Source organism: Dermacentor andersoni, chromosome 1, assembly GCF_023375885.2.
Source record: "Dermacentor andersoni chromosome 1, qqDerAnde1_hic_scaffold, whole genome shotgun sequence".
Lineage (NCBI taxonomy): Eukaryota > Metazoa > Arthropoda > Arachnida > Ixodida > Ixodidae > Dermacentor > Dermacentor andersoni.
The window spans coordinates 42,625,017-42,643,996 of NC_092814.1; the positions used below are offsets into that span (position 1 = coordinate 42,625,017).

General features: G+C 46.9%; 1 protein-coding gene and 1 long non-coding RNA gene across 7 annotated transcripts in view; one reads left to right on the forward strand and one right to left on the reverse strand.

Moving 5' to 3' along the window:
- LOC129380443 (uncharacterized) overlaps positions 1 to 18,980 on the forward strand; it is a 55,494-nt gene that overhangs the window by 32,621 nt on the left and 3,893 nt on the right. The gene's annotated exons all lie outside the window — the stretch shown is intronic.
- LOC126545924 (uncharacterized) overlaps positions 1 to 18,980 on the reverse strand; it is a 127,741-nt gene that overhangs the window by 25,201 nt on the left and 83,560 nt on the right. For all 5 annotated transcript variants that reach the window (XM_055061372.2, XM_050193974.3, XM_050193972.3 and 2 more), the window contains 2 exons: positions 16,012 to 16,221; positions 1,656 to 1,983 (listed from right to left, as the gene is read on the reverse strand). In XM_055061372.2, the coding sequence (XP_054917347.2) occupies positions 1,656 to 1,983; positions 16,012 to 16,221 (538 nt within the window). The remainder of the gene's footprint in view (positions 1 to 1,655; positions 1,984 to 16,011; positions 16,222 to 18,980) is intronic.

Sequence of the window (18,980 nt, forward strand, 5' to 3'; positions counted from 1 at the left end):
GCCATAAAAATGACTAAGAATGACCCCTGGCCAAGCACGCACTTACCCATGCTTTCCCCCTTCTAGTGCACGCTTGATCACGTTATCATGTGCTCTAGATTGCGTCATCTCCAACATTGCGCAAGCAGAATGATAGCGCGCATCAAGCCACTTTCAACCCCTCTGAAATTTGAGAGACATGGATGAAAGGGAAAGCTTGAATGTGAAAGCAAGGCGAGGGACAGAGGCAGTCCAAACAGGAGGAAGGGGGGGGCGGGGCAATCCTTTTACCCATGCACAGAACACTGTTGCCCCAATTATGGCTCGCCTCTACCTGATTCCGGATCATGTTAGCCGTAACTGCTCGGGGGGGGGGGGGGGAATCTGCTAAAAAATTCCACACCCAGATAAAGATGGGACGAGCGCGTGCATAATACATGGGGGCACTGTTGTTTTTCTGGCTATGCCACTGGCGTAGAGTACTGTTTGCCTGTTCCGTTGCAGACTACTTTCACAGCACTCACTCAGTGCTTCCACAGATGGCTCAGAGCGATCAAGCAGAGGGACCAAGCCTGATCCCTTACAATTTTCTAGTGAGCCATAACAGACAGAAAAAAGGAGGAAGAAATAAGCAAGAAGTGCAGCATGTGGCTCTGCCAGTGCGATCGCTTGCTGCTGCCGGGTGAAAAACGAGTGCAAGCGCCGCAGCGCTGCATGCGGGGGCCTAGATGCTAATGACAGGCTCCAACAATCACAGATGCATTGTGAGGAAGTTGCATGGAGGAAGTTCTTTCCTTCCTCCATGAGTGAATATGCCGTGAAATTTCCTTCCCTCAATTATGAAACGAATAGGCAGTGTCCCAAACATGGAGACCACGACTTATATCTGGCTTATGCAATCACTCCCAGTGTATGCCACCAGCAAAAGTGTAGACTTCAAGCTCTGTTACCCAGAGGGAGCTGTTGCTGGCCGTGGATTTGGACACCATGGTGGGGAATGGTTGCACTATATCTCCGACATGATCTAGGTCGGCACAGTTTGAAGTGCTGAGGAGAACTCTGCTCCAAGTGAAAAACTTTTTGTTAAAGTTTTGTGGAAAAACTTCTTAAAACTATTTTTTCCTTTAGTTTTTTGAAGGACCAGAATTTTTTGCAGGAATGTTGCAAAGGCAACATTCTATATCTAACACTCTTCAAGTTTTTGTGTGAAATAGAAAACAAGCATCAGTTACAAAACTTTTCTCATTTAGGCCATGTTTTGAATGCAATGTTTTCATTTTGTGGACAGCTTAAAAAACGCATGGAACTTATTTGCAGCAAGCGGTAGCAGGACACCTGCGGCGCCACCTTAAATATGTTTATTTTTTTTTTTGCTTGCTGGGAACATTTTTTGAGCTTGGCGAAATAAAAGCAAAAAGTATCCATACAACTAAGTAAAAGAATGCACTAATGTGCAGATTGGTAGATGGGATCGGTTGAGTCAAGGAATGGTGGGAATGTAAAACTCAGTTCTAAAAAGCAGTGCACCGCTGGACAGAAAGAAGAAAAGGACACGAGTTTGTTCTGTCCTCCATCTACCTTTCTCTTTTTTTACACAATGGAATACCAACTAGCCAGTTTCTACGGCCACACATCAAGGAACAGCCACTCACTCAAGGGCATCTTGATAAACTCACATTATTTCCGCACTCATTCCATCTCCGTCAGCAGTGATTATAACGTTCTCAACAGCAGCAAAACAGGCAGCGTTGTAGTAGACGAACTCTGGCGTTGTGGCTTTCGGAAGGCCCTTGATCAGGACCTCTGTTCCTCTTAACGAGCTCATCTGTGTCTGCTCGGGGACAGAGGCAACAGCCTCAGGGACCAGAGCGGCAGGGACCGGAATGGCAGGGACCAGAGTGGAAGTTTCAGGAGCTGCTTCCACGGCGCTTGCATAAACCAGGTCAGTACTAGACCCCGATGATGAAGAGAAGGATTCATAAACAGAATCCGGTTCGATGGACACTGTAATGGAGAAGAATGATGCAAGCCAAAGTTTACATTTGCACACTTGTGAGCTTTGGCAAGACATTGACATCTCCAACTAGTCATTTCAACGTGCTCGAACAGTGATACAAAGTATGTAAGGCTGCATTTAAGCTGTATTTACAGGAATTTTTAATGCTGGTAACCTGGTTTCCTGTTGCATATTGCAGCCCATTTAGTCTCATGATAAAGCTTGTTTGTGTCTTTCAGACCTTGTAAGGTTGCTATAAAATTTGAAAACTGCTAGTCGACCATGTTAGTCATGGATCAATTTTAACAGCTGCTTCTGCACCAGTTAAGGTAACATATTGTTACGCCCACAAAAGGCGTTACTTTGAAGCCGGGTAGAGTTAGAAGCGATGGCCTTGGTCAACTGAGCGCCTGTCGAGATTCAGCCAGCCAGCCACACGTCGTCGTCCTCCTTCACAACCCTCTGGTGCCCCCGCATACCCTTTTTTGAGGCGTGAACCCACTATGCACCTAAGCGCGTCACATTCGTGAACCCACTATGCACCTAAGAGCGTCACATTTCCCTCCGCGCAGACGAAGCCCGCCGGGCAAGTCAAACAGGCTGTCGAGAAATAAAGGGCTTTAAACGGGCGACATGCGAAAGTTCAGTCTTTGCTGACCGTCGGCCATTTGATGTGAGACGTGCTATGCGGTAGGTTAATTCGCTGATGCGCTCCGTAATAACATAGGGTCCAACATAGTGGGCCAGCAGTTTTTCACATAGTCCACGCTTCCTGGTTGGTTTCCAGAGCAACACTAAATCACCGGGGTCATATATCACGTGTCGGCGTCGGCGGTCGCAGCGTGCCTTCGAGCGGTCTTGTGAAACAAGAGTGCGTAACGAAGCAAGTCGTCGGGCTTCTTCAGCAAGACAGACTGTCTCTGATATACAAAGATTATCGTGGCTGGAAAACGGGAAGATAGTGTCTAGTGTATAACGAGGCGGACGAGCGTAGAGAAGAAAGAAGGGACTGTAGCCCGTAACTTCATGCTTTGAGGTGTTAAATGCGTACGTAATGAAAGGTAGCACGCTGTCCCAGTTCTTATGATCTGACTCGACATACATGGACAGCATGTTAGTAAGAGTTCTGTTCGTGCGTTCCGTAAGGCCATTTGTTTGGGGATGATACGGGGTGGAATGTCGAAACCTTGAAGCACATAGACGAAGCATCTCTTCGACCACGTCTGCAGTGAACTGCCGCCCACGATCGCTGATGATGACTCTGGGAGGTCCATGTCGGAGAATGACAAAACGCAGCAGAAAAATACACACTTCGGTTGCAGTAGCCGATGGTATTGCAGCTGTCTCACAGTAGCGTGTCAAGTGATCGGCACACACGATAATCCAGCGATTCCCATCGGATGAACGCGGGAAAGGACCGAGGAGGTCGATGCCAACTTGCTCAAAGGGAGAGCTGGGGGGTGGCACTGGATGGAGTTGACCAGGAGGAGCACTCGTCGGACGCTTATAACGTTGACACTCGCTGCAGCTGGACACATACTGGGCGGTCGTCTGGCGCATTTTAGGCCAGTAGAACCTTTCTTGGAGGCGGTAGAGAGTTCGCGCAGAACCCAAATGTCCAGATGTTGGATCGTCATGCATAGCGCGCAAGACGGAGACACGGAGACTCTCCGGGACCACCAGAAGATATCGTGGGCCTGTAGTAGAATAGTTCTTTTTGTAAAGAACCCCATCACGAACACAGAAACGAGTGGATGGTGCTGATTGCCTTGCAGTAATGAGCAGTGGTTCTAAAGTTCTGTCTTTTTGTTGCTCGACCTTGAAGGTATTTATATCAGGAAATCCCGGCTCCAGTGATGCGATATAGCAGTCGAAGTTGTCCGCGTCGCAGTCCGTCGTTGGAAGCGGCATGCGCGAGAGGCAGTCAGCGTCGGCGTGTCGGCGGCCGCTTTTATAAGAAACCGTAAAGTTATATTCTTGTAAACGGAGTGTCCAACGCGCAAGCCGGCCCGACGGATCACGGAGATTAACCAGCCAGCAGAGAGAATGATGGTCTGTCACCACAGTGAAGGGGCGCCCGTACAGGTACGACCGGAAGCGCTGTACTGCGAAAATAACTGCAAGACATTCTTGCTCTGTAACGGTGTAGTTACGCTCGGACTTACTTAAAGAACGACTCGCATAGGCGACGACGTGTTCTTTTGTGTCGACGCGTTGAATAAGGACGGCGCCGATGCCAATACCGCTAGCGTCCGTATGAACTTCTGTGGGAGCCGCATGGTCGAAGTGTCGGAGAATGGGATGAGACGTCAGACGAGACTTTAGCTCACGAAAACTAGCTTCACATTCAGGAGTCCATTCAAAGGGAACGCCCTTCTGGAGGAGGCATGTCAGTGGATACGCGATGTTGGCAAATCCACGAATAAACCGGCGGAAGTACGAGCAAAGCCCTAGGAAACTGCGTAGCTCTTTTACATGGCGAGGTTGCTTGAAGGCTTCCACCGTAGCAGTCTTCGCTGGATCAGGTCGTATACCGTCCTTATCCACTAGGTGTCCCAGAACGAGTGTTTGGCGCTCTCCAAAATGACACTTCTTCGAGTTGAGCACCAAACCCGCTTTGTCCAAGCAGTCTAGCACAAGATCGAGACGTGCGTTGTGCTCACTGAACGTGCGCCCGAAAATCACTACATCATCTAGATAGCACATGCATACTTCCCACTTCAAACCACGCAGGATGTTGTCCATGAAGCGCTCGAAAGTTGCAGGCGCATTACAGAGCCCGAACGGCATCACATTAAATTCAAAAAGTCCATCTGGTGTTACAAATGCCGTTTTCTCCCTGTCTGCCTCGTGCATAGGAATCTGCCAGTACCCCGACCTCAAGTCAACAGACGAAAAGTAAGACGCTGATGAGAGGCAGTCGATAGCATCATCAATACGCGGAAGAGGATATACGTCCTTTTTAGTGATGGTGTTGAGGCGGCGGTAGTCAACACAAAATCGCCATGTACCATCTTTCTTTCTAACCAGGATCACTGGCGCTGCCCACGGACTACAGGATTCTTGGATTACATTCTTATTTAGCATTTCGTGGACTTGGTCATTGATCACCTTGCGTTCCGATGGTGAGACTCTGTATGGTTTCTGCCGCAGCGGTTGGGCAGATCCCGTATCGATGCGATGGTGTATACGAGAAGGAGGAAACAATGGTGGTCCCTCTTGCTGGGAGAAGTCAAACAGTCGGGCATGTTTTAGCAGAATATTCGCCACTTCGTGACGCTGCTTAGTGCTGAGCGACTTGTTTACCATAGTCAGAAATGAGGAGTGCGCCGCAGGGCAGACATTAGCGAAATGGCGCTCATCCGCAGAATCAAGGGCCTCTGTAAGGATGGCGAGCGATAGCACGTGATCTTCATGGTAGGCGGCAAGTTTCAGACCCTGTGGTAGTATTGCAGGTTCACTCGAACAGTTTACGGCCCATAAGTTGGTGCATCCCTGAACAACTGACAGCGTGCAATACGGTATCAGTACATTCCTCTTGATGCAACTCAGGTGAACGGGCTCCACGGTAGCGTCAAACGTTCCGTCGGTGGTGGGGAAACAGGCGACTGAAACACACGTTGCGGATAACGGAGGCACAACTGTATCACGGGATACACAAAGCACACTTTCACGATACGGTGGGGCTTCCATAAACGCCGCAGCAAAGCTCGTACCTACACTGATTTCACCCGTTTTGCAGTCGACGGTGGCACCACACAGTTTCAAAAAATCAAGACCCAGGATTACGTCATGCGTAGAATGAGGTAGAACAGCGAACTCCGCGTTAAATATTTGACCACCCAAGGTAACGTCTACATTACACACGCCCACAGGATACAACAACTCCCCACTCACTCCGCGAAACGTATCGGCACGGTCCCAGCGAAACATCACCTTTCGTCCTAGGAGGCTTTTAAACGCAAGACTCATCACTGAAACGGTTGCTCCCGTGTCCACTAAGGCCATGGATGAAACCCCGTCAATTAATACAAACACCTTATTCTTAAACATACAAATGGTTGGAGGTATCTCTGTCGATATCGAAGATTGTCCAGCGACCTCACCTCCAACGGCCGCGCTGGCTAGTTTTCCGGAGGTGGCGACGGGTATCGACGCCGCGGAGAGGGCGACCGGCTTACACGAGGAGCGGGTGGTGGTGTCAAGCTGCGATCGGATGCTGGAGAACGGTTCCGTAGCGTCTCCGGGTGCTGGTGAGGCAAGCTCCCTAAATATGTGTGCGAGGGCGAATATGTTTCGCCCAGAGGAGCACGGTACCGCCTAGACATCGTCGATCGGTCGAACCTCGGTGGTTGGCGGCGATTGCAGTACCTGGCAATGTGACCGAAGTCGCCACAGCTATAGCACACAGGTAAACGACGATCGATGAACTGCCCTTCGAAGCGCTCAGCCGTGGGGGGTCGTGTAGCAGAGCGGAGCGGCTGAGCCTGCTGCACAGGAGGAACGGTCGGTCTGCGTGCAAACCTGCTGGGGCGAGGGTGTTCTGCTGGTCGGTGTTCGGGCGTAAATGTGTCCTCACGTGGCCATGGAGCACCTCTGTGGTTGACGTCTGTGACACATACCGCCGGTTGCCAGGAAGCGCAGGGTGCGGCAGGCGCCATGTGTTGCGGGTAATAAGCGTCAGGTTGTCGTATGACGTCGCGCGCAAGTTCCTGGTGCCGCAGCAGTTCTTCACGCACGATCTGCCGTATAGTAGACGAAAGATCGGCAGACGGGCTCTCATCGACGCTGGCAATGGTTGTCACATTCGCCAGGCGTCCAAACTTTGGCACAATGCGACGTGTTTTCAACGTCTCAAACGTACGGCAATGACGCACGACATCTGATACGGAATCAACGTGTTCCCGACTTATGAGGAAATTGTATACATCTTCTGCAATTCCTTTGAGGAGATGTCCGACTCTGTCTTCCTCGGACATCTGCGGATTTACGATTTTGCACAGCTTGAGGATTTCCTCTATGTAAATAGTGCATGTTTCTCCAGGAGCTTGAGCTCTTTGGGCAAGTGTCCTCTCGGCGCGTTTCTGTTTGGCGTGGGTGTCGCCAAAACACTTCTTAATTTCCTCGACAAAGTGCTCCCACGTTGTTAGGGAGTCTTCGTGGTTTTCATACCACATCAGCGCTGTCTCACTCAGAAAGAGTGCAACATATTCAAGCTGAGTGACAGAATCCCAACGGTTGTAGCGGCTCACCCTTGCGTAGTGCATCAGCCACTCGTCGACGTCTTCGCCCACTTTTCCCGCGAACGAGCGTGGTTCCATGTAGTGCCGCAAAGGTCCAACTGGCGCTGACCTTTGAGAAGGTGAAACTACTGCTGGCATTTGTCCACCTCCGTCCTGAGCCATAGGGAAGGTCGTTGGCAAGAGACCGGCAAGACGACGGCTCCGGCGAAGTTCTAGGTGTTGCGACTCCATGGTACGTTCTGTCGTACCCCGCACCTCCACCACTCTGTTACGCCCACAAAAGGCGTTACTTTGAAGCCGGGTAGAGTTAGAAGCGATGGCCTTGGTCAACTGAGCGCCTGTCGAGATTCAGCCAGCCAGCCACACGTCGTCGTCCTCCTTCACAACCCTCCGGTGCCCCCGCATACCCTTTTTTGAGACGTGAACCCACTATGCACCTAAGCGCGTCACATTCGTGAACCCACTATGCACCTAAGAGCGTCACAATATTATGGTCAACTTGACAGTGCACTTCTTGGCCTTGCACAGGCAAGTTTTAATCTAAAAAATGCTAGAAGCATTGCTAAACTCCTGTCAGCAACTTTAATGGAGAAGGCTTGTTGCAGACAGTACAGCCATACCTGTGTGATAGCAAGCTGTGTCCTCCCATTATTTCACTATTTTTCTAAACTGAATCGTAAATGTGTCCAACAAACAAAATTAATTTTGCCCTTTCGCAAAAATCTACATTCGGCGCCAAAGCCGCAAGCAGTGTTTGTCAAGTGGCACCAAAACTAGGGTTTCTGCAGAACTATTACGTCAAAACCAGCGTTCTTGAAGCAAGGGATACGTATTCCCGGATGATCACTAAATCACGGCCCAATGCGTGGCACTCCAAGCTGCGACCGCCATCTTAAGCATCATAAACAATTCCGCGTTGGTGGGTCGTGGGTTACCTTGCTGTTGCTGTATTTTTCTCACCAAGGCACACATTACACGCTGCATTCGGTGTGCAAAAACAGTCGTCACATGTCAGTAGCAAGATGCGTGCCGCTTCAAACGTGCAACAAGAAGATGATTAAACAATATGGTGGCCATGACATGTTTCTGGCGCAAAGAATCGCTTCCGGCACTTGGTTGTTTTTGTAAACAAAAATTGCAACGCCCATGCAAGTGTAATCTGACGGTATTTTACGCAATTTTTGTGCAAAGCAATCGAATTTGAGCACATTTTGGAGTCTGCTAGCCCTGCATGAGTAGGCAATGTGCAGGGTTATGTTCCGGCAAATTTTGTTGATGGGGAATTTTAGCGTAGTGACACTTTGTTTTCGAGAGGTACGAAATGCATTGAATCCTATGACTGTTCGCCAGGGATACAAAACTATTCCATTGTCACGTGAATTTCGTTGGCGCAGGATTTTGTTATCACGAGTTTCGACTGTATTAAGAAGAATATCAACGGCAGCCAGAGAGAGTAGGCAAAGAAAGCTTCCCTTAAAATATGAAGTTGTGGAAGCACAACTCAGAAGTAACAAGCAATTTATATCACACCTACTTTAGTTTACATACCAGCGCAATTAGAAGCTACTGCCTTGCTAGGAAGCGCTTAACGGAGGACTATTTGATGGTCACCCATTTTCAAGCCTTCACGAGTATTACCAACATGCCAGCATCCCAGCACGAATGTAGTAAACAGTATGAATGGTGCCGTCCCTAATAAAATCCCAGGAAGCTTGCGTGCACTTACAAATGGCGTAGCATGGTTGAGCCACAAGTGCAGACAATGCATGCATGAAAAGCTCATGAGACTTAACCAAAAACTTTTGGTTTCGCTCTCTAGTGAAAAAAATTGCAACATTCCGATTCAGTTCCGCTTTGTGCAAAGTTATTGGTTCTAATTTTCGGTTCAGTTCCGATCAGACAGCCTGCCCTTTGCTGTACGAACTGTTTTAGTATCAGCATGCCGAGAATTCTAAATCATTTTTGATATATGTCTTCAGCTAGATGAATGTGTGCTAGTGCTGAGATACTGATCACGACAAAAATATTTCTATGACTAAATTATTTATTTATTAATACATGCTGCAGCCACATATAGGAGTACTGACACCAAAATTGTAACTCGAAATAACTGGTAGATTCCATTCCTGCGAGCTCACAGGCATCAGCTGTAACGTACTGACACGTGTCATTATTCTAGTACAGTCCACTTATAATAATATCAAGAACGAAAAATCCGATTGGTATAAATGATCAACGCTACATCTAGACTGCCGTAAAATAAAGCTGCCGAACATACGTTTGTAGCACCAAAACCAAATTTGCCACTTGTGTTATGTTTATACCTCCCAACAGCGTATCAAGCATTAGGCGCACTGAATTAGCCAGAAGACCACACTTGCTTTCGCGGGAGTTTAAGGTTCACAATTGCAATGCCCAGCTGCTGCATGAACACTAGCAGCAATAATTAAGCATGCATGAAATAAATGAGCAACTTGATCGACGCCAGCGCATTTCGCGTGAACATCAAGATCGGTGTGAAAGATGGGTCATTCTCAATCTTGTCCCTGTCGCACAACACCACCGTCTGTCGCGACAATGATCGCCCCGGGGCGTCGGAGATCTCTTCACATAACGAGGCAGCACTAAACTTCTCCATCGAAGCGCCACCTGTTTCATCGTCAGTAGCGACATGCTCCCAGAGCTCGGTAATGTCAGCGGCTTCCATCATGTTGTGTCCAGGGGTTTCGCCCAGGCGCACAAAGCCCGCTTTTTCTGTTGATCAGGATGACCCCTGGTTGCAGCTGTCATGATCGAAGTGCAAAATTTGTAGCTTCGACTCAAGTGATACAACACTGCACATCGTCGGCACCGTGCTGTACCAAGCGGGCTACCTGCTGCTGCTTCGATCGCGCATTTCCATGCTCACGGTGAAGGGGGCTTCCAAAGGGCGGGCACCGCTTCGTTCCTTGCTTTTCTTCCCCCCTCTCTCCTCACTCGTAGCTCGATCATGGACGATGATGATGATGACATGACGCTTTTCCCTTTGTATCTGGCGGACGAACAAATTACATCCTAGCAATAAAGAGAATGAAAAAAAGGAAGGGAAAAAGAGCAGTAAAGAAGGGCACAAAAAGAGGGCAAAAAGAAACATAATATATATATATATATATATATATATATATATATATATATATATATATATATATATATATATATATATATATATATATATATATATATATATATATATATATATATATATATATAGAGAGAGAGAGAGAGAGAGAGAGAGATGGACCAGTGTCACAATAGAATAGTAAAGAATCCGACGCCTGAGGCATCTGCTGACTGGTGGCTGTTCCTTGGCATCTCGTTAACACCGCTTTCCTATGTTCGAGACGTCACTGTGGTTGTCGTTGACTGTACCTGTCCTGAGGCCTTATCAAAGCCAAGTGCTTACGGCAAGAAAGTCCCAGAACGGTTCATGCAGACGTGATCACACTGTAGCACTGTGTTCAATTGTTTCTTCCGCATTCCCACACGCTCGGCAGAACACATTACACACCCCTTTGTTGAATGCATTTTGTTGTACCAGTGTGTGTAGAGCTCCTGCTCTTGCCTCGAAAAGCAACGAACTTCTGACGCTGTTGTCGTAGAAGTGGACCGGCCCGATTGAGTTTTTGTTTTGGTAGATCACCAGAGTGTCCTTTTCGGTGAGCGCCTGTCTCCACACGCCGTTTTCTGCCTCATGCACTATGTGGCGCACCTCCTCTATATATATGTCCTGGGGAAGGAAGGAAGGAAGGAAAGCTTTATTTGGTCCTGCAAGTAGTGATAATCACTAAGCGGGCCGCTCCCACGTCGGGACCGGAAGGCCAAGCCTCACGGCCACATCGTGAGCCTGCTGGGGAAATCCGCCTGAATTGGGCTCCGGAGGAGGCCGTACTTCCGCTCTAGGAAGTGCACATGCCTGACCCACTTAGTGCTGAGGCATGTTGCTGACAGGTATTCAAACACACGCCTTGCCCATCTGTCCCCGGTCATGCGTTGTAGGCGATTACGGTATGACAGCTTGCTGGCCGTTCCTCGTGCTTCAAAGCTTGACCAACCTAAGCCACCCTGCACTGCTTCATTGGCGACAGCTGCATGACGGCGGCCCACAGCAATGTGGCCTACTTCCTGTTCTCGGCGTTTTAATTGATCCCGATATTTTGCTCACATGCGTACAACTGCATTCGCGAAGGGTAATGCAGCGACATGGATAATTTTCCATAGGTCTCTGACCATTACATGGCGGTTGCAGCCCCACAGGCATCTGCGTTATAGTATGTTCTGTGATCGAAGGCCGGTTTGAACTATCTTCTCATGTACTCTATACATTTCACTATCCCAGTGAAAGTGTACGCCTAGGTATTTGAGGGTTGGGTCCATGCGCAATACCTCTCCGCCCAATCGCAGGGCCACAGCATGCTCCACATCGCCCGCAGCCTGGATAATTGTGGTTTTGCGCACATTTAAGCGGAGACCCTACTTTGACATTTTGCTAGCACAGACGTCAAGAAGTGCGCGCAAATCGTGTGGATCCTCCTACATCAATATAAGGTCATCTGCATAGGACAAGCCTGGGATGCGTCTGTTTTCATCAATTCCCGTTGTGCTGTACTTCAGGCCGAAGCCCCAAGCTGATTGCAATAGTGCTTTCTCTACACCTGACATGTAAAACAGATATAGGATTGGTGACAAAGGACATCCCTGATGCAGACCTCTGCATACTTTGACGCATTTTGTTTCCACGGAGCCGAATTTCGCCGCAACCATGTTCCCCAGGCACAATCACTGGACAGTCGACAGCAGAGCCACTGGCAAGCCCAAGGCCGCTAATCATGCGAATAGAGCAGAGTGGGGTACACTATTGTATACTTTTTCGACTTCAGCGCACAGCAGGTTAGAGAGTAGTCTTCCTTTCGCGCTATGAGCAATGACAAAGATGTCCTCAATGCACCTGTCTCGACGGAGGCCATTTTGCATCTCCGTGAGAAGACACTCATTCTCTGCCCATCCGCCAATCCATTCCTTTAGCCCTTGTAAAACATACTAGTCACTGTTCTGGCTGGGTAGTCGTTTAGGTTACCCTTGCTTCCTCCACGTTTGGGTATCAAGGATACCCTACAGTGTCGCCAATCCTCGGGTATTTCCGCTCCTTCATTAATCTCTGTGAACAAGCTAGCCAGTTGTTCCCTCGAGTCTGGGCCAAGATTCTTCATCAGTTGCGCAGGAAACTGGTCGCGGCCCGGTGCTGACTGAGGCCGAATACAAGAAATCGCCTAGTCGATTGTGATACGGTTGAGCTCCCATTTTGGTCGGCACAGGTTGTTCTGATAGGTAGGTGGCCCTGATGCGGGGGGATTCGACGTGTTAGTCATTTGTTCCGACGGTTCATAGAGCGCCTCTAGGTGTTTAGTCACCATCTCTTTGACGTCAGTGACAACGTGGCCTGTTGCACCATTTGTTTACTGCGAGGAGGACTGATCGCCTCTGTCCAATAAACGCATGTAGCGCCAGAAGTTCTGTGCTGTAGATCCTCCTCCTGATCGTAAGTTTTGGAGCTGTAGCATGTTCGCCTCTGCAAGTTTCATCTGCACCAATGCTTGCACTTTATGCTTAAAGAGCGTCAACTGATATATTAGGGCTATGAGGAAGAAACCCATATATAACGATACATTATTCACCGCATATCAGATATAACGATCAAAATTTTGCCTTCTGGACGGCATTTTCCACGCAGTATAATCGTGAAATTTGCATTCCAAAGTTCCCCTTAAACAAACGATACCGAGACGGGGCAGTATGTTTGCCTACGTGAGTCTTTATCTGCTGCCATTACCCGCGCAGCGCATTCCACCCGCACGCCGACTGCGAAATCCATGGAAAGCATTGCTATTTGGCACAGCATGCCACAAGATGGCACCAGCCGCCTCGCGTCGCTGATTACACAAGGTGCACGGCCTCGACATACTTGCGTTTTGTGTCGACACTGGAACAAATAATACATTGACACATAGTGCGCTGCACCAAATTGTGCCATCATAGGAAATCATGGTGGGACAAAGAAGTAGTGGAAGCATGGCAAGCGAGGAGAAAGGCAAACACAGAGCATCGTCGTACGGTCAGAATAGGAAACTGGGAGGCCTGTGCAGCCACGTGGAAATGCTACCTGGAGCTTAAGTTGGCTCATCGTTATAACCGATATATTGTTATACTTGTTATCGCTATAAGTGAAGTGCACTGTATTTCCGGGGACTGCATTTCACCCTTTAACAACTTAAAGCTATCGCTAAGTGCAATGTGTGCCCGCACGATTTAGAACTTACTTTAATGTTATTGTTTCTATCTCTTGTGTATGTTCCTGCTGAACCTTCTGTAATCAGATTGTGTGTGCAATGCGAATAGTGTATTTTCAGGAAGGTATGCAAGCAGCCGCGATTACACTGGAACCTTCGACAAGCCATGTATAAAAGCCAACACGCATCACCTGCAGATCAGATTTTCGACAACTGCAAACTGTGCTGGCCGCTATCGTTGTGCGTCAAATGTCACTTGCTTTTGTGGGCACATATTCACCCAATAAAAAGTTAGTTTTGCGATTCACAGTTCTGCTACTGTGTTCTTCACCATCACTACAATGTGACAGTAGCAAATGCAGCTTAGAACGCATTGTATCTACATTTCAAGTTCGTGCGGGTGACGAACTGGAAAAAGCAGCACCTAAAAGCAGTGAAGGTCCTATTTTTAAACAATGTTATGTCACGAATTTCGGCAATTTATATCAGTGACGTGTGAAATCATTGGCTTGTACTGTTGGCTGTTGGTACATTGGCTTGTATTGCAGTTTCAAAGACATTTAGGCGCTGTTTGAATTGAGTATCTTGCACCGACTGCAAATGAAGCGTATGCAACACGAAGCCTATGTGAAAATTTCTAGCTGCTCATGGATTACACGGTTCCTGGAGCTTTGGCCGGCAGTAGCAAAGCTGGTGGTGACACCTTGTGATGATTCATCTAACTACAATGCACAAAAATTTCTTATCATAAAAGTACGGTAGGTTAACGATTACGCTGCTATGAATGCGTTACACAAGTAGTTACACCAGCATGCATCACAGGTCTGTGCGCTCACGTGACCGTCACTACTTAGAAGCATGCCTCATACGTCACAACGTACGGAGTGCTCTTTGAAATCAAAAACCACTACTGGTCATAACAAATGAGCATATACCTAAATCATTGCGCATGTGAGCAAATGAACATCACAATGATTACTGGCTAAATAGCCACTGATTAAGCGGGAAAAAAGCCTAAGAAATTTTGTGTCAGTAATCCTTTAGGCCAGTTTCACATGCAAGCAATCGCGCAGCAGCCGAGTGGCACTGCAACGTGGCTTTGTTCAAGGGGGGACCTAGGTCTTGGAGACAAAACTACCACTAAGGAAATTTTTCATTTCTGTTTTCCTAATCTACATTCATGATGAACCTGCTGAGGAAAAAAAAAAGAACAGAAAAAAAAAATTATAATGACGTGTTGAGGAAACAAAACACTGTTTTTATTCTACAAAATGTTCAATTTTCCTGATGAACATGAAAGCGTTGAAAATGACCCATTTTGCCGTTCACTATTGCAAAACTGCTTATCAGAGCCACACTATATTGCTTTTGTTTGAAAAAGCACCTTTTTTGGCTTGCTTTTCTGCCAAATTTTCCACACGCAGGAGAATAAACTGCTTTTCTCACATGGTGATTAGTTTTTCCCACTTTCTAAAATAACTCTTTTTGGTCATCAGCAATTTTCAGAAAGGCGTAGTTACTCTTTCCTGACAGGGAAGCCAGGGAGAAAGTATTTTCAACATGTGTGTGATCTTGTCTGTGCTTTTTCTTGTACCATAACCAGCATGCTTCTGACTGTATACCCTTCTTAAACCCCTTTACACTCGACAACTTGCAACTACACTTGTCTTAGTCATAAGTGAGTGAAAGTACTTTATTTCAGTCCAGAGAAGACGTAGGGGAAACCCCCGCGCCACACGACTAGTCCCCATGGGGACCGCCAAGCCAAGCCCAACAACCCGATTGAAGGCACTCTTGGTGGTGAACCATTTTCTATATTTCAATAGCAAATATGTGGCAGTCCTGTGCAAAAAGAATTCCAAAAATATTTTATTCTGCAGAGGTCAAGCTTTTTTTTCTTACTGAAGTACTCATGAGAATGGGGACTAAGGGTTATGCTGTACACTTTGAAGTAGTAGATTGTCTGCTTGGCTATTAATGAAGCAACTTACATGAAAGCCATTAGGAACATCGAATTATATGTGGCTTTTCAACAACTCTCTTTCTGTTTTCTAAAATTAAAGTGACTGCTCACAATAAATTCACTGCAGGAAAATCACAGTAATCAAATCCACTACCGAACACATGCAAAAAGTGCATTGCCCGAGTATTCTACCCAACAGTTGGTGCAGAAATGCAACAAAATATAAGCTAGAGCTCTCTGCTTAGACTGGTGTCTAGTAGCTTGACTTAACTGCCAAAACAAAACAGCAGAATGGAATTACTCTTTCCTAAGCAAGGTAGACAATATGTCTACCAAGCTACCAAGAAAGGGTATTTCTAAAAGAAAAGATACGGTGCAGTTTCATGCAATCGATTCTTTTTCAAATATACAAAAGGTTATGCAAAATCATTGGCTTATACAGCTGATGCTGCCAAAAGGTATAAGAGAGTTTTTCATTTCTACCAAAGAAAACAGTCAGAACCTTACCACGTCGGTGGAATTCGTCATCATCGCTGTCTGTCAGTTCAGTCCCCGATTCCGTGGTCCGTTCACGAGGCTGCACGACGGACAATGACTCCACCCATGAACTGAGGTCAAAGGCATGCCTGAATGTTTTTGGATCAAAGGAGCCCTTCCTAAAGGGTTTGCGGGGACAGCTAGTGTGGCAAGACTGTTCCTGTGCTTGTTGGCCAGCACCTGCATTCAGCAGTGAATATGATCAGGGTTTTCACTGCCCTTGTATTCATTTGCATGCTTTGTCTGTTATTAGCATAAATGTCCATAAAACACAATAAATGTTTTGAGGTTTTAGGAAGCATGGTGGTCCACAATTCCACACACAGGTGGAAGCAGCCCTAGGCATTTTGGAGCAGCAAAGAGCAGAAGAAGTCAAACTTTCAATGTTCCAAGCATACTGAATGTGCTTACACAAGAGTCGACAAAACAGTTTTTCTTTCAGTAAGGAAAAATAAAACTACAACTGCCCTAAAGGTGAACAGCAATGAAAGTTTGCACCCCATAAAAAGCCTAGTTTCAGGCAGTAAACATAGAGCAGCCTCCCTGCAAAATTTAATGTATAAAATATGATCGAAGTTCTCGATACCAAAACACATACATTAGAGCCCCAATGATATTTTTTTTCAAGAGACTACGAAAAAAAAGAAAGTAGGCCACAAATCGCCACAGCAACGGTGCAAACATGTTTGACTGGCTGCCAGTAGTTACTAGACGTCCCAGCACTTTTACAGTAACCGGGGGCAGTGTGTACGCACGTGTAAAAAAGAAAACTTTAGCTTGGACCCAACTCTGATGCCAACTATTCAAATACATGTAAAATGCAGAAATGCTTTTTCGAGATAACACTTTGGTTAATTTTAATGGCACTTGCTGAAGTCTAGAGAAACGATTTAGGGCCTGAATTTTTTTATAATTTAAAAAGTCACTTACATAAGCACGTTATACTGCAGAGTGGTTGATCAGTTTTGACCACTTTAGATTAACTATTAGATAGAATTTACAGAATTGTAATATCATTTTTCATTGCCAATTTAGAGTTGTAAACTTCATAGTTTCGTTTTCTAAAAGTTTGCAATTCGAAAATTTTTATTAAAATATCTACAATCTAAATAAAAACTCTACTTTGAACAGTCCCCTGATTACAACTTTTTAGTGCTACAAACCTCACCAACTATGGTGCAAAGATTGCCGAGAAAAATAATTTCTCCTCTCCTATTTATTTAGATAGGAGCCCCAAAACTGAAGCTTCCTCTTAAGGGACACATACAATGTTTCGCGACAGTGGCCCCGTTCCACTCTTGATATGCTTCGCCACATAACACTGCTCCACCACAGCAAAACTTCCTAAAGAGAACCAGCTACCATGCAATACTCAAGTCCCTTGCTGTTCCCAAAATAAATGTTGCCCTGTGTACAGCAGATTTGGCTGAGTGTGCGTAGCTTTCAGTCAATTTTAACCGATGCATTTTTCTTCAGGTGCTTCGCCAACTGCTTTGTGCACGTTTCTCTGAATATGCTTGTGCAGTGCCTGGCTTGTTGCAGCATGTACAGTGCACGTCACCCTTGTGTAGAGCATGGAAATGGAAGCCGCCGAGCCGCTCCGGAGGCAGCCAGTGATGTCTAAAATTCCCAACCACTGGCATGCGTTGGCACGCTTCGGCACGCGCCAATCTGTCAAATGCGTCAAAAGTGTTGGTCGCGTACAGGGTGACACGTGGCTACGCACAGAGATTTTGCCGACTACTGATGCTAGAAGATCGGCAATGAGTGGCAACGCGTTGCCAGCGTGCACTAATCAGAGGCTGCGGTATGCTTAAACTGCCCAAATCTCTTCAGCTTCCACTAAAATGTTCTTGCTGTGATACTATAAACTGTAGACAGGAAAAAGATTAACTCAAAACCAAATCCCTATGATTGCCACAGATTCCGCGTTTTCATCCGGTGCCCGCCATCCCAGCAATCCGACGTAGCACCGTTGTTCTTTGCGTGTCGATCAGTTTGACGGTATTATTGTGCTGTGTGTGCTCGTGGCTGGTGATGATACTAGCTTCGGAAGCCTATGCGTGACTGCCATCCCGGCCATCCGGCGTTGCAACGCTGTTCCTTGTTGCTGCTCCCGACGCCATCCGCGTTATCCCGGGTTCGCGCCGAACGCGCATGGTGTCCTTGAGTGCAGTGCGGTTTTCCGGTCTCATTGTGTTGTACACAGTGCCCGTGCCTAGTGATGATGCTAAGCGTGGAAGCTTCTTCGCTGTGCAATAAAGATTTACAAATTGAAGAAGTGCGACAGAGGCCGATAGTCTATGACCAGCGCCGGAAAACTTTGGGCTTGAAGAGCCTCGACCTGCGCTAACAGCCGCTCGCTGATCGGCGCCATGTTGAAAAATGCGAAACGCGGCTGTCCCAGAACAGTGATTGGCCAGTCGTAAAAAACGTATCTTAGCGAAAGGCTCAATGTGAACATAGGCGGTTGCTAGCTGCGTAGACAGTCGTTCCAGCAGTTGCGCGAATTGCAATAAATACGCCACTTATATCGGATGCGACTGTAGTCTGAACGCGGCATAAGGCTGCATATTTGTTTGCAAGTACCAGCCTAAATTTGTCTGCTTTTACCCTTACTGCCTCTAAGTTGACCAGTTTTTTCTTGATCAATTTTACTCTTTCTCTGTTCAAATTGAGGTGAATCCTAGCCCTCACTATCCTATGATCACTGCACTTCACCCTGCCTATCACTTCTACATCCTGGACTATGCTGGAATCGGCAGAAAGTATGAAATCAATTTCATTTCTTGTTTCACCATTAGGGCTTTTCCAGGTCCACTGTCTGTTGCTACGTTTCCTGAAAAAGGTGTTCATTATTCAGAGCTTATTCCTTTCAGCGAATTCTACCAGCATTTCTCCTCTAGCGTTCCTGAAATCAACACCATAGTTACCAATTG